The sequence below is a fragment of the Dipodomys merriami genome, unplaced genomic scaffold, assembly GCF_024711535.1.
Source record: "Dipodomys merriami isolate MVZ:Mamm:240054 unplaced genomic scaffold, mDipMer1.0.p SCAF_1, whole genome shotgun sequence".
NCBI lineage: Eukaryota > Metazoa > Chordata > Mammalia > Rodentia > Heteromyidae > Dipodomys > Dipodomys merriami.
This window is the reverse complement of record NW_027202270.1, coordinates 20,128,869-20,142,910: the sequence shown is the minus strand read 5'-3', so window position 1 is coordinate 20,142,910 and position 14,042 is coordinate 20,128,869. Positions and strand designations below refer to the sequence as shown.

The 14,042-nt window shown below is 37.1% G+C and overlaps 1 protein-coding gene across 2 annotated transcripts in view; it reads right to left on the bottom strand.

Annotated features, from left to right (window-relative positions):
* The window catches only part of Abca12 (ATP binding cassette subfamily A member 12), a 179,343-nt gene that overhangs the window by 85,593 nt on the left and 79,708 nt on the right, over positions 1-14,042 (bottom strand). For both annotated transcript variants that reach the window (XM_070027397.1, XM_070027486.1), the window contains exons 8-10: positions 12,898-13,010; positions 6,071-6,149; positions 97-215 (exon numbers count right to left, since the gene is read on the bottom strand). In XM_070027397.1, coding sequence (XP_069883498.1) covers positions 97-215; positions 6,071-6,149; positions 12,898-13,010 — 311 coding nt within the window. The remainder of the gene's footprint in view (positions 1-96; positions 216-6,070; positions 6,150-12,897; positions 13,011-14,042) is intronic.

Sequence of the window (14,042 nt, the reverse complement as noted above, 5' to 3'; positions counted from 1 at the left end):
TCTACACTATAACTAACATAGATGAATAAAAAGAAAAAATGGCTTAATCCTTTAGAACAGAAATTTAGAATAGTCTATTGTTAGGAATAGAATTACCTGAGGATCCTCTGGCCAAATTGTCGGTCACATTTCTCACACATGACAAGTAGGGGAAATAAGGACTATTTGATGATATATTCAAGAGAGCATCTTCAAAGGTTTCCAGAACCAGGAGCCTATAAAATTAGAAAAGCATATGTAGATTCAATCATCAAGACCTAAGTCAAAGCTCTGTTGTTGAAAGTGCATTAGTGCCAGCTTGCATGTGTTTGGTTGGCATGAGTGTTGAAATCCTGTGAAATCAGAAGTCTCCCTACTCCAAGCTCAGCCAACAAAGGCAGCACTAGTGTGTTCCCTGCAAACTCACCTTCTGCTTGGTTATTATTTTTAGTATTTAAGTTTCAAATTAACCATTTTCTTTTAATTAACTGCCAAATAAGGACACAGCCTAAGATTATATTTTTAGGCTTGTCTTCCTGAGTAAGTGTGTATATTTGATATATACTTTGACACACCAGCTGTGAGTCTGCTTCCCAATTTTATAACTACCTTTAGCATCTTCTGCTGAATTTTTACCTACAGTAGGGAAAGAATAAGTGCAAATACCTGATTTGGAAGCCATCATATTTGAATTAAAATACTGAATTAAAATACACTAAAAAATTAAAATGCTACATAACAATATCTAGTTCTCTCAGATGTTGAACATCAATTTTATTAAAATACTAGTGGAAGATACTTGTTCTGATATGCTTAGAAAATACAGGAATATTTGTACACCACCATTAAAGAAACCTCAGTGTGTTTCAATCTTTAGAGAACTTTAAAAAAACTTATGGCAGGAAAAGACACTAAGTTGGCGGTGAGAATTCACTGCCTGTTACTTAAATAGAGTCGATAAACTCCAGATTTAAAAAGAAGGGTTGATCGTAAAAGTCCTCTATTTTTGCTTAGGTGTTTCCTTGACTGGAGACTGTGGATAAAATGGTATTCGGCTGTCTTAGACCATTGAGCTTTCAGACAGTTAGCCTCATTATTTATCAAAGCCTCCTTGCGGATAATCAATGTCATTTATCAATTCACAAAGGACAGCCTAATATATGCTGAGACTAAATTTTCTGGCCTAAATAAGAGAAGTCATCTATCAGAGATTTCTGAATCACTACATAACTGTTAAAAACAGAACAGGATGTGGTAGATAACAGTACTAAACTCATTGTATAAGTTGGTCATATACTATCAAGTCACGTCTACATATAAGCAAGTGTCATGGGCTGTCATTCCATTCGTGATAGCAGGAAGTCAAGTCAAACCAGTACAAGTCAAGGTCATTACAAGCAGTATATTCACAGCACTGTGCTAAGACTAGAGGCATTGAGCTAGTGTTCTGGAATATGTAACAACTTTAGCAATATTGATGGAAACAAGGACAGTTTCAAAAAAGATCTTAAGGATAGGCTAAAAGATGGGATTGGAAATAAGAGACAAATCAAATTGTGAAGCTTTGTAACTTTACTGCATCCACTATTTTATTTGACTATAGGAATAAATATAGGTTTCATAATATATCTTACTGATGACTTGATGGAATGATCCATTTAGCTTCTATTCTACTCCTTGCTTACCCTGATGCAGTCCCTATTACAGAATAACTAGCAACTGTGTTCTGTGCATGGCTACCTGAGCTAATGGCTATTGAGTGCATAAATGTTTAGGTAAGAGATGGGAGGCTTCCAAGATCCTGGCTGTTTATCTGAGAGGAAGACAATGAGGCCTAAGTGGATGGTCCCGTGTAGGTAACTCCTAGCTCACGTGAGGTTTTCCTCTGCCATCTCCCTCTCTTACCTCTACCCACTCTTCTCAGTATTGCTCTTCCTCCCTTTGTGGTTAGTTTCCTCTGCCATAATTTTAAATGCATAAAGCCAGTTTCATCATGGTATAGTACTCTACAGAAAAGTATTGGCCCAGCTTTCCAGATGGACTAGAACAAGAGATGCTCATGGCAAATTTAGAGAGTAGTTGTACTTGAAGTGACCTTAAGATATTGAGTAAGCTCTTCTCTCAGTTTCACAGGAAACACTTAATTACCTAACATTTTGAGAATGAATTTAATGTACTCCAAAAATTATTCCACGGGTTTATGACACATTCCAGCATAAAGAAGCACCCCATAGCCCTTTAGAGCATTTAATGTATGTATCTTTTGTACAAAATGCTATCTCTTTTCCAGGAGCATTCAAATACACACAGAAATTAATAAAAATAATGACCTTCAAACAGAAATAATGATAGAGAAGAGCTATGAGAGAAAAGCATTAAAAAAAAGCTTTCTTTAGAAAACTCGGTAGCAACAACAACAACAACAAAAAACAACCAAAACCCATCCTTTTATCTTGTGCCACTGTTGCCACCCTGATTATTTTAAAGTGGAAACAGAAAGGAAGTTGGAAGATAAGGAATCGCTTAATTTCATCAATCTCAACAAGAGCCATCTTAATAGTATTGGATTCTCCCTAATAAGCCGTCAGCTAGCTGTCAGCTACTATGTTTGCTGTGGAATCTGCAAGACAGAAGTGCTGCATTGCAATGTTGGGTGCCTCTGGGCATCATGAAGTTACTTGGGTCAGCAATCACATCCACTGTGTCAATCCAAAAGGTTTCTTTTTTCATTCTTAATATTTTGGATGGTTATATAAGTGATGTGGGCTTGCCTGCCTGCCTTCGTTCCTTCCTTCCTTCGTTCCTTCCTTCCTTCGTTCCTTCCTTCCTTCGTTCCTTCCTTCCTTCGTTCCTTCCTTCGTTCCTTCCTTCGTTCCTTCGTTCCTTCCTTCCTTCGTTCCTTCCTTCCTTCCTCCCTTCCTTCCTCCCTCCCTTTCTTTCTTTCTTTCTTTCTTTCTTTCTTTCTTTCTTTCTTTCTTTCTTTCTTTCTTTCTTTCTTTCTTTCTTTCTTTCTTTCTTTCTTTCTTTCTTTCTTTCTTTCTTCCTTGCTCTTTCCTTCACCAGTCATGGGGTTTGAACTCAGGGCCTGAGCACTATCCCTGAACTTTTTCCACTCAAAGCTAGTGCTCTACCACTTTGAGCCACAGCACCAGTTTTCTGGTGGTTAGTTGGAGATAAGAGTCTCTCAGACTTTCCTGCCAGGACTGGCTTTGAACCTTGATCCTCATATCTCAGCCTCCTGAGTAGCTAGGATTATAGGCATGAGCCACTGGTGCCCAGCTAAGGGGTATGTTTTTAAAACCCTATTTGAAACATGGCAGTCTAGCTAAGAGGATATTGGTCAAGGATTCAATCTTCCCAGGAAAACTCCTGGGTCAGCCAACATAGAGGAGGGAGATGGAAGGGAGAACAGGAAGTGGTTGTTTGCTGGGCAGGATGGCTCAGCTTTGTAATCCTAGTTATACTCAAAAGTGGAGAGCTGAGGCTAAAGATTCAAAACCAGCTGAGCTTTTAATCTAATTAACTAGCAAAAATTCAGAAGTAGAGGTATGACTGAAGTCATTGAGTATCAGCCAGAACAAGTGACAGGGCAAGCTGCAGTACCAGCACACACACACACACACACACACACACAGGAAGGAAGGAAAGAAGGAAGAAAGGAAGGAAGGTAGGAGGGAAGGAAGAAAGGAAGGAAGGAAGGGAGGTGGGAAGGAAGGAAGGAAAGAAGAAAGGAAAATATGGGTTATTTATATAAGGATATTGTCAAGAATTTACTCAGAGAATTTTTCATTAAATAGAAAATCCATAAACAATTATATAGATTATATTTTAGAGAAAAAGCGTATGTTTAAAACTAAATCCTATTCTATCTTATCATTTAATATGTGCTTTAGCTTATACATAAAAATGTAACAATTACACATATTTATGAGGTACCATATATATTATCTATCTGATATAGTTTAAGTTAATCATTTATCTTAACTCTTTATGTGGGAAACATTAAACATCCTTTCCTTTTTTGTTTTTGTGTGGTATTTTTGAGTGTATGTGCCAGTCCTGAGGCTTGAACTCTGGCCACTGTCCCTGAGCTTTATTAAGCTCAAGGATAGTGCTCTACCACTTGAATCACATCTCTGCTTCTGGTTGTTTGCTGGTTAATTGGAGATAAGATTTGCATGGATTTTCCTGCCAGGACTAATTTCAAACCTGGATCCTCAGATCTGAGCCTGTTAAGTAGCTAGGATTACAAGCATGAGCCATGAGCACCTGGCTAAAATCCTTTCTTTGGTAATGTTTAGGACAGTATTGACACTGGTAGTCGCCCTACTGGACAATGGACACCTGAACTTTTTGCTCCAATCTAGCTAAAATTCTGTAGTCACTGATCAACCTTTCTTCATCCTTATGATCTTTGCTTTCACTGTACACATTTTCACTAGCACAAAAACATATTCCAGGGACTAAAATCAAATAATTGCAATGGTACAATTTATCAAGCTCAAGTAACCTTTATGTAATAGGCCATTTAGTCTCGACATTTGCCTTGAACTAAAAAATTGACCTCAATCAGCTACTACAGAGAACTGCTCGCATTTCCTTCCATAATTATTACAGTTCCTGCAAGAATCCCCTTATACTTATGGACTGTAGACATCAAAGTTACTGTTGTCATTTCCACTACCTATTCCTGGGGCTCTCTCAACCCCAATCAATGTCTAAACTAAGCTTATCTATAATCTAGATTATAGATTATCATCTATACTTATAGATAATTATAATTATATTTTGCATTGGCTTGATTTACCATCAGTAATAGTTCAATTCCTTAGAAACCAAAAGAAACAGTAATGTAAAAATTAGATGTTGCTGTGCTCTGTATGTCTGAATGTCTGTTCACATATTGAAATTCTAGCCCCAAGGTGATGATATTTGGAGAAGAAGCCTTTGTGGGATTGTTAGGTCAGGAGAGCATGAGTGCCCCTGATAAGGGCAGCTACAGAGAGCTGGCTTGGTCTTCTTCCCATATAAGGACACAATAAGAAGGTAACATCTATCAACCAGAAACTGGATCATAAAAACACCAAATCTGCTGCAATTTCATTTTGAATTTGCCTGCCTGTAGACCTGTGAAAAAGAAATTCTTATTGTTTATAAGCTATCCCGCCCATAGAATTTTGCTATAGCAGCCCAAAAGCCTAAGAGATACTTACATATATTTTCCACAATGAAACAAGTCAGAAACGACCTCCGGCTAGAGCCTCCTCACAGGCCTAAAATAACTAATCTAGACATGACATATCCGACATAGTTACACAACTCTAGAATTAAGCTCAAGATCTTTATGTTGTGGCATCAGAGTTATACTGTATAATTTAATGCAAAAAATTAGTTTTAGCTTTACACTACTTTTGACTATGCCTTTTCTTTTATACATGTAATAGTTGATTTTTAATTTAACTTCATTATTTGGTTGGTCCTGAAACTTGAGCTGAGATGCTCACTTGATGCTCTTCCAGTCTCTTTTTCCTTTGTTGATTTTATTTTATTTATCTTTTTTTGTCATTTTATTTATCTTTAAGTAGTTGTACAAAGGAGTTTCAAGAGTACAATGCACCTTGATCAGTGTCTCCCCTCAGTTTACCTGATTTCATTTTTCATATATGTACATTGAATCATTGGTTATTTTTAAAGTAGAGAGTTTCCTTATGCCCAAGCTGGCCTGGGCTGTGATCCTCCTACTTGTGCTTCTCTACATGGCTGGAGATAACAGACATGCTCAATTGCCTGCGACCATTGTGCTTCCCCTCTACAATCCATAGATGGGAAAACAGATGAACTACCACTAACAAGCACTGGTTAAAATGGACTCATAGTAACTTATTTTTGCCTGGACTGATCTTGAGTCTTGATCCCTGGATAGCCATGTCCCAAGTGACTGTGTTTCTAGCCGTGAGCTACTGCGCTTAGCTTCAATAGGTGATTTTTCTATGCTATGTAGTTCTACACAATGATAAAGGGATTTGTGTTTATAAATTGTTTTGATTGCTTATTCAGCCAAGTTACGACCTATTTAGAATCAAAGACTTACTGTCCAGCCAGACTGCTTGCAGAGAGCGTCCGTGCATCATCCTCACTCCAACCGTGTGTTCCATTATCAGAGTCAGCACCTACCATAATAAAATTTATATAGTAAACATTGAACATGATTGCTTAAAAATTTCTTCTCATTCCCCAAGCCCTCTAAGTCAAATATATAGGTAATAATGGTAAAATCTGGAATTTCTTACTCCAAAGATTTCTACAAGAAATGTTTAAGACATTTTTGTGGAAAGTATTAAAGATATTTATGACAAATGGATGTCTACTAATGAAAATGGTCTCAATGGCCAAACACATGTATTTCTAACAACTTCTTTTTCCCTCTATCAAGTCACTACATTGCTATTTCCCCAAGATCTGTTTGTATAGATGACTTTCTAAATGCCATAATAAACATTGACTACCACATCATTAGTTAATAATTGAACCAATTTCAGTGTCACAGGTCACTGGATTTGTTTCTTTGTCTTTTTTCTTGCAGGGGTAGGCTCAATTGTTTATAATGTAGCCTTAGGAAGCATCTGTTATCACTAACGTGTATTTTCTATCTTCCCCCAAGCAGCCACTGGTCAGTGAAAGCAGCTGCAAATGCAAATTGGCTAATGTTAACAGAATTTTTCTGAGTCTTCCAAATAATGTAGAAGGTACAGTGTGCAGAAGGCACTCAATAAGGCAACTGTAATGGAAATCCTATGTGAAGATCTAATTCAGCATGGAGAGTTGCCCTTAGAAGTTAAATAGGTCATTGATTCAGTTGGCTACATGTATTATATAACAAAAGATCGAGCATGCAGCAGCATTCCCATAAATTCTTTAAATAATCACAGCATAAAAATACCTGAAATCCAATGCTTTAAGTCACCTCCTTTAGAGAAAGAATACTATTTAGTCTTCCCTTCATAACCTACTCATTTCTTATAATTCATCATATTTTAATATGTTTTTCTGTGTGTGTGTGTGTGTGTGTGTGTGTGTGTGTGTGTGTGCGCGCGTGTGCGCGCTGGTCTGAGGCTTGAATTCAGGGCCTGGCTGCTCTAACTTACCTGTTTTTTTTTTTTGCAGCTTCACTTTCAGCTTTTTGTTGGCTAATTGGAAATTAGAGTTGCATGGACTTTCCTACATGTGATAGCTGTGAACCACAATCCTCAAATCTCAGCCTCCTAGAATTACAGGTGTGAGACACCAGTACCCAGCAATGAGGTCATTTTCATATTGGTCCAATTGCTTCCTACATGATAATTTTATGACTATCTTTCATTGTTCTTTCATGATTTCTAAGCAATGCATCCTAACACTTGTTTTTACAAAGCGCTAAACTATGCTATCACTCATGCTTTCATGTTGATTATTTTATTTAAATATATATTTATATATGTATATATCAAGACTGTATCTAGGAATTCATAACCTCCTTATCCATGTCCTGTACCACTGATATTTAGCAATGTGGTTTAATAGCTAGTCCCCAGTGAAGTGGCTGTTTCTGTCTTCCAGTTCAGCAGTGGATTTTCCTTATCTGTGCTTCACAAAGAACATGTGTCAGTGAGTTAAAGGACAAAGAGGAAGAGACCCAGAATAATATGCCTAATTCATAATGGTTATACTTAGGACTTACTGACAGCTCTATAAAGAATAATCAAGGTTAGAAATCTGTTCAGATTTATGAGGTTTTTGTCAATGTAAAATATATATAAAAATGTCTTTCCAAGATCAAATCTTCCTCACTTTGAACTTCTAGGTGATACTCTGCAAGTTAATTGCTACTTGTGCATTATGTGGTGATAGAGTTTCTCTGTTTCATCAAGCTATTAAAATAACTAATAGAAATTAACTTTATGTTATCAGTGATAGACTTGACCCTGAAGTTAAATGGAAACGTTTCTTTCTAGCCACTAAGGACTATAAGAAGAAATAGTGTACTAAATAGGCCTCAATGGAGTGGAAAATGTCACAAACCTTACAAAAGTAGATGTTACTTCTTAAAGTTTTTTTCTTTTTGTAGAGTTAGGTATATTTTAAGATGGTGCAGTTTTGTAAATAGGGCATATTCTAATGAGTCACAAAGATAATCCCTGCTCATCTTGAGAGTTGGAAATTCCAGAGCTTATTCACAGTGTGTCAGAGAACTTATTTGGGACAAAGCTGAAACTTGGATCCCTAAAAACAGAAAAGTTAGGAGTTCTTCACAGGTGTTTATTAGCATCTCTGTGTTGTCACAGTTCTGAGGAGGTGCCTAAGGAACTCTTGATGTTTGTGCAGAATTGAGGCTGAGACAGAGAAAGACATGAAGGGGAAGAGGATGTGTAGAAATCAGGTGCGGGGAACGGGAAATAAGGTGTCCTGTGGGAGGAAGCACTGCACAGTGCGCCACATTCTATTAGTGCCTGAAACCAATAGCAAATACCTGCATGTCTCTCTAAGAAACTATGGGTTCCTTCTTCTGCATCTTCTAGTCTACTGTCAAGACTTACTACTTTGTTTTTTATTTCCCTTCCTTTTAATTTGTCAGTTTTGATGTCTTAAATTTCTTTGTTGAAGCTTTGCTTTAGATCTTGAATGGACTTCTTTACTTCTTTGATTTAGTTTTCAGTGTTCTCTCTCAACTCCTTTAGCTATACCAATGCAACAGCAATACTCACAAGATACTATGTTGGGAATGAACTTTACAACTTGTAGGGGAGGGGGGATTGGGGGAGGGAAAGTGGGAGAAAAATGATGTTCAAGAAGAAATGTACTTTACTATGGAAGGTTTTTATTTGACCTTCGGTTATGAAGGAGAGTTTAGCTAGGTACAGTATTCTTGGTTACTAGTTGTTTGTCTTTAGGGCATGGCATACATCGTTCCAGGCTCTTCTTGCTTTAGTTGTCTCTGCTAAGAAATCTGAGGTGATTCTAATTGGGTTCCTTTATAGGTGATTGGTCTTTTCTCCTTGAGAGCTTTAAGGATCTTTTCCTTGGTCTGAATTGATCTCGTGTGGATTATAATGTGACAGTGGGATGTTCTGTTCTGGTCTGGTCTATTTGGGGTTCTAAAAGCTTCTTGTATCTGAATAGGCCTATCTTTTTGCATATTTGGGAAGTTCTCTGCTAGGATCCTGTTAAATAAATTTCCTAGACCATTAACTTCTGTCTTTATGTGCTCCTCTACACTCATTATCCTCAGATTAAGCCTTCTGATGGTGTCTTCCAAATATTGAATAGATCTACCATATTTCTTGGATTTGTCTTGGATAGTTGTATGTTCTTTCTCTATAATATCTAGGCTGTCTTTAATCCCTGAGATTGGATCTTCTGCATGGTCTAACCTACTTGTTTTGTTGCTTTGTATGTCCCTCCCCCACGGTATAACCCCTGTTTTCACTATATTTGATGTTGATATAATTTGGGAAGGGAAAAATAAATTGTTTAAATAGGGATACAGGTGGTCCCATTGCAACAATGAGATGTACAAGATGCTGTGTTGAAAAAAGAACTTTACAACTTTGTTGGGGGAGAGGCAGGGGAGTGTAGTCATGGAGATGAGAGGGCAGGGATGGTAGGGGAAAAACAAAGGAGGCGGCAACAATGCCTGATAAGAAATGTACTCATTACCTTGCCCATGTAATTGTAACCCCTCTGTACGGTATTTTCACAAAAGAAAAGAAAAGGAAGAAATGTACTTATTACCTTGCTCATGTAATTGTAACCCCTCTGTATGCTATTTGAACAATAAAAAACCTACTAAAATAAGTTAAAAACTAGACTGAGATTTCATGAAATAAATGGGAAAAAATAAAAACAAACAAACAAAAAAATATACTAACTACCTTACTTATGTAACTGTAACTCCTCTGTAATCACCTTTACAATAAAATTAAATTAAATTTAAAAAAAAGAAAGAAACCATGGATTTGACTGTATCTGTCTCAGAGAGAGAATGTGAATGGGGCTATGTATAATACAGCTCAAGGTGACTGACTTTAGGATAAACAGATCAGGCTTTAATCTCACTTTGGCTTCAGGTTAGCTAGATGACAAAGGCAAAGTGTCCAGCCTCCTTTGCTTCAGTTTCTTTGTCTGTGAAATGGAATAATAACTGCATCTCATAGAATTGTTTTGCTAATTAAGGGGATTTAAGGTAAAAAAAAAAGCATAAAGCATGGACACAGTCAATACACTATTTACTTTCCTTATTTGAAAGAATGATGAGAGTTCTACTAAGCTATTTTAACCTCCTTGTTCATTAGTTAGAGAGGAGCAAGCAGCTCTGATGCAAGATAACATACAATTCCGGGTCAAGTGAGGCCAAAACAAGGGAAAAAGTGCATTCACATATGCCCAAACACCAGGATGACTAGGGGTCAGCTTGGGCAATGCAGCAAAGTGTCTGACCCTAGGGGCAGGAATGCCTGGGTTGGTGAATGAGAGTCACTGGTCACTGAAGGATTCTGATTAATACCTAGGAAGATTTTTTTTAAGGTCATGAAATTTTTGCTCAGATAGGTAGAGGTTTGAGATGAATGACTTCTGGGAGCAAATATAACCGTGTCTTCACCATTATCCCAGGTTGGAGAAGCCCAAAGGGTATAAAATTTGAAAAGAGGAAGTGGTGCTGTAGCTCAAGTGGTAGAGCGCTAGCCTTGAGCTGAAGAGCTGAGGGACAGCGCCGAGGACCAGAGTTCAAACCCCACAACCGACCAAAAAAAAAAAAAGGTTAAAATTTGAAAAGAAAGAATATTTAGGCACACCAAATTTTGTAGATAACACTTTTCAGATGTAGTTTGATGTCATTTTGGCCATCCAAGGCCGAGCTTAAGTATGCTAGTGAGTATCTTTATAGTCAAAGGCATGGCTGCCACTCACTGATGACTAGGATATTTAACAAAAGCATGGCCTGCATTCAGTATGGGAAGCAAAGGAGATTGTTCTCCAGGAAAAGTGTTTCATTGCCTGATTGGTAAAAGCTACTCCTTACATCTTTTTGGTTTCTAAGGCACATAGAGCTTTTGTCATTTGCCAAAAAACTTTAACTTTATCCCTTTACTTTATATTAATAATGAAGTGTGAGTCTGATGAGAAAAAGGATACAATAGTAAGAAGGAATGTGAAGTTCTCAAGTCTGTTAAAGATAAACACTACCAAAAAAACAGAGGAAATAAGTAGAGTTTTCTGGTGCAAACTTATAAGTAGAGAACTTGTTATAGAGAAACTGTCTGGTTCTCTGGCCTGAAATCTTATTTTGTAACTTTAATTTTACTTTTTGATTGTTATTATTAAATAGATATCCATAAGTTACTTCTTGGACAATATTACCACTTCCTTTGTTCTCCTCCATTTCCCTCTTTCCTTCCCTACCCACAAGTTTTTTAGTTCATGTTTTACATAATGAACATTGAGTATAATAACTTCATTTGCTTACCTAGCCTAGAATATTTTCCATTGTTCATCATTTTCATTAATTTGAACAATAATCCATCTTACAAAGTAGTAATTAATTCTGTAATTGTACATATAAAAATATCTTGACGAATAGAAACATATCCAAGAGTATGTTAGACCTTCCAGTGAGAATTCGCTAAAGCCTCCAATTTGGCTTTTCATTAAAAAATGAGTATCTTTTGTGTGTTGTGTGTTGTGATGGCCCTAGGGCTTGAACTCAAGGCTTAGGCACTGTCTCTGAGCTTTTTACTCAAAGCTAATGCTCTACCACCTGAGCCACAGCTCCATTTCCAGCTTCTTGGTGCTTAATTGTAGTTAAGTTTCATGGACTTTCCTGCCCAGGCTGGCTTTGAACCACAATCCTCAGATCTCAGCCTTCTGAGCTCAGCTAGGATTACAGGTGTGAGCCACCAATGCCCAGCCAAAAACTGGTATCTTAAGACAATGCAATAGATTTTCATGCCTACAATCCAAAAGTTAAAATACTTAAAAGCTGACAAACTCAGATAAAAAAGCTCAACTATAAAGGTATTCAGGAAAGGTAAATGTTAACTCATCATTTTACTTGGGAAGTAGGGATTCATACGTTACACTCAAAACTTTTTTTTTTTTTGGTCCAGTTGTGGGGCCTGAACTCTGGGCCTGGGCACTGTCCCTCAGCTCTTCAGCTCAAGGCTAGCACTCTACCACTTAAGCCATAGCACTACTTCCAGCTTTTTTTTTTTCTGTTTATGTGGTGCTGAGGAATCGAACCCAGGGCCTCATGCATGCAAGGCAAGCACTCTACCACTGAGCCACCTTCTCAGCCCCATACACTCAAAACTTTTGACTGAATGTATTTGCCTGTATTGATTGGTGGATTTTCATGTTAGTAATACCTGGCACTATTTAGTGTTTGCAAAAGTGACATTTTCTGAGGCATGAGCATCATGCTACACCTTGCCTTGCTGGAGATGACAAAGTACTTTAGTGATCTATTTATGTTCTGGTAATAATTGGCTGAGAGTACATTTTTACCAAACAAAGCATCAGAAACTTCAGAAATGAAGGCAAAAACATGAAAACCCAATGTAAGATTTTGTTCCAAAAATAGTATAGAAATCTAGTTTTTGAGGCTCACTCACTGACATTTATTTTTCCATCCTAAGCATAAACATAGTTTAACAAGCTTAGAGACCTCATTTTTACCAAAAGACAAACCCTAGAACCTCATACTCTCTTTTCAGTCATTTCATCCTTTCTCCAGGTCTCAATTTGAGACCTGGATTTATTGGCAGCATATGTCTCTATCTAAAAGAAAGTATCATTTATACACAATAGGTTTGGTTGCATTCTGCTTTATATTTCTGAATGGCATTGTGACACTGGATTTAGTACAGTAAGAAGAAAATATAATACCTTGAACTGGGGAGTCCAGAGTGTAGAGCAGATGTTTAACAGACTTCTGGAGAGCTCTGAAGCCTTCGTTAGTTTCAGCACGTGGATAAACCTTCTGTACCACCAACAGCATCCTAATGAGTAGAAAAACAATTAAACCAGATTGTGTTTCCGGCTTACAGACAGAAACCAAAGGTTATTGAAGGAGAAAACGGATCCAGTATAGAAAATTATTCTTATAACATAAAAGACAAGATGCTGCCTTTGTAATTTAATTACTTGTTTGTCTGTTCATGCACAAAATCCTAACAAAATGTGTTTGAACCAGAACAAAGAGCTTTATGTTTCCAGGATTGTGGAGCCTTAGAATGCAGAGACCTTGAAGTAACAGAGCAAAGTTCTCCATAGTTTTTTTCTCTTAAGACTTAGAAATAACTGGCTAGGAAAGGAGGATATTCTTAGGAGAGGATCATCAAAGCTCAATATCTATGTGCATATGCACATATAAAAGAATATTTACTGAAATGAACTCCAAGAAATGAAGATGAGATTTTTTTCCTTTTTTTTGCTATTTTTGTTTTCTTTTCTTTTTGTCTTGTTAGTTTATCTGTCTTTGGGAGGGGAAGAGTGGGCACAGAAATGGAGGGACAAAGGGTGAACAAATGAAGCAGTGATATTCACTGGACACTATGTTGAAAGTGAAATATAAAACTTGTGGGTGGGGACAGGAGGGGAAAACTGGGAGAGAGCGAGGGAAAAGGTGACATTGTTGAAAAAGAAATATATTCATAAGGGAAATAACAAAGTGCTGAAATAAGGATACAGGTTGACCCATTGTAGCAATGAGATGTACAAGACACTATGTTGAAAACAAACTTTACAACTTGGGGGGGTGGAAGGAGGGAAGAGTTGGGGAGGGAAAGGATGGTAGGGAAAAAACAAAGGAGGGGATAATAATGCTCGGCAGGAAATGTACTCATTTCCATACTCATGTAACTGTAACCCCTCTGTACAGTATCTTTACAATGAAAAAAAATATATTTAAATAAAAAGAAAGCAATGTATTCATTACTTGATTTATATAACTGTAACCCTTCTGTACATAGCCTTTACAATAACAATAACCATATATATATATATATATATATATAATTATTGGGATGTTC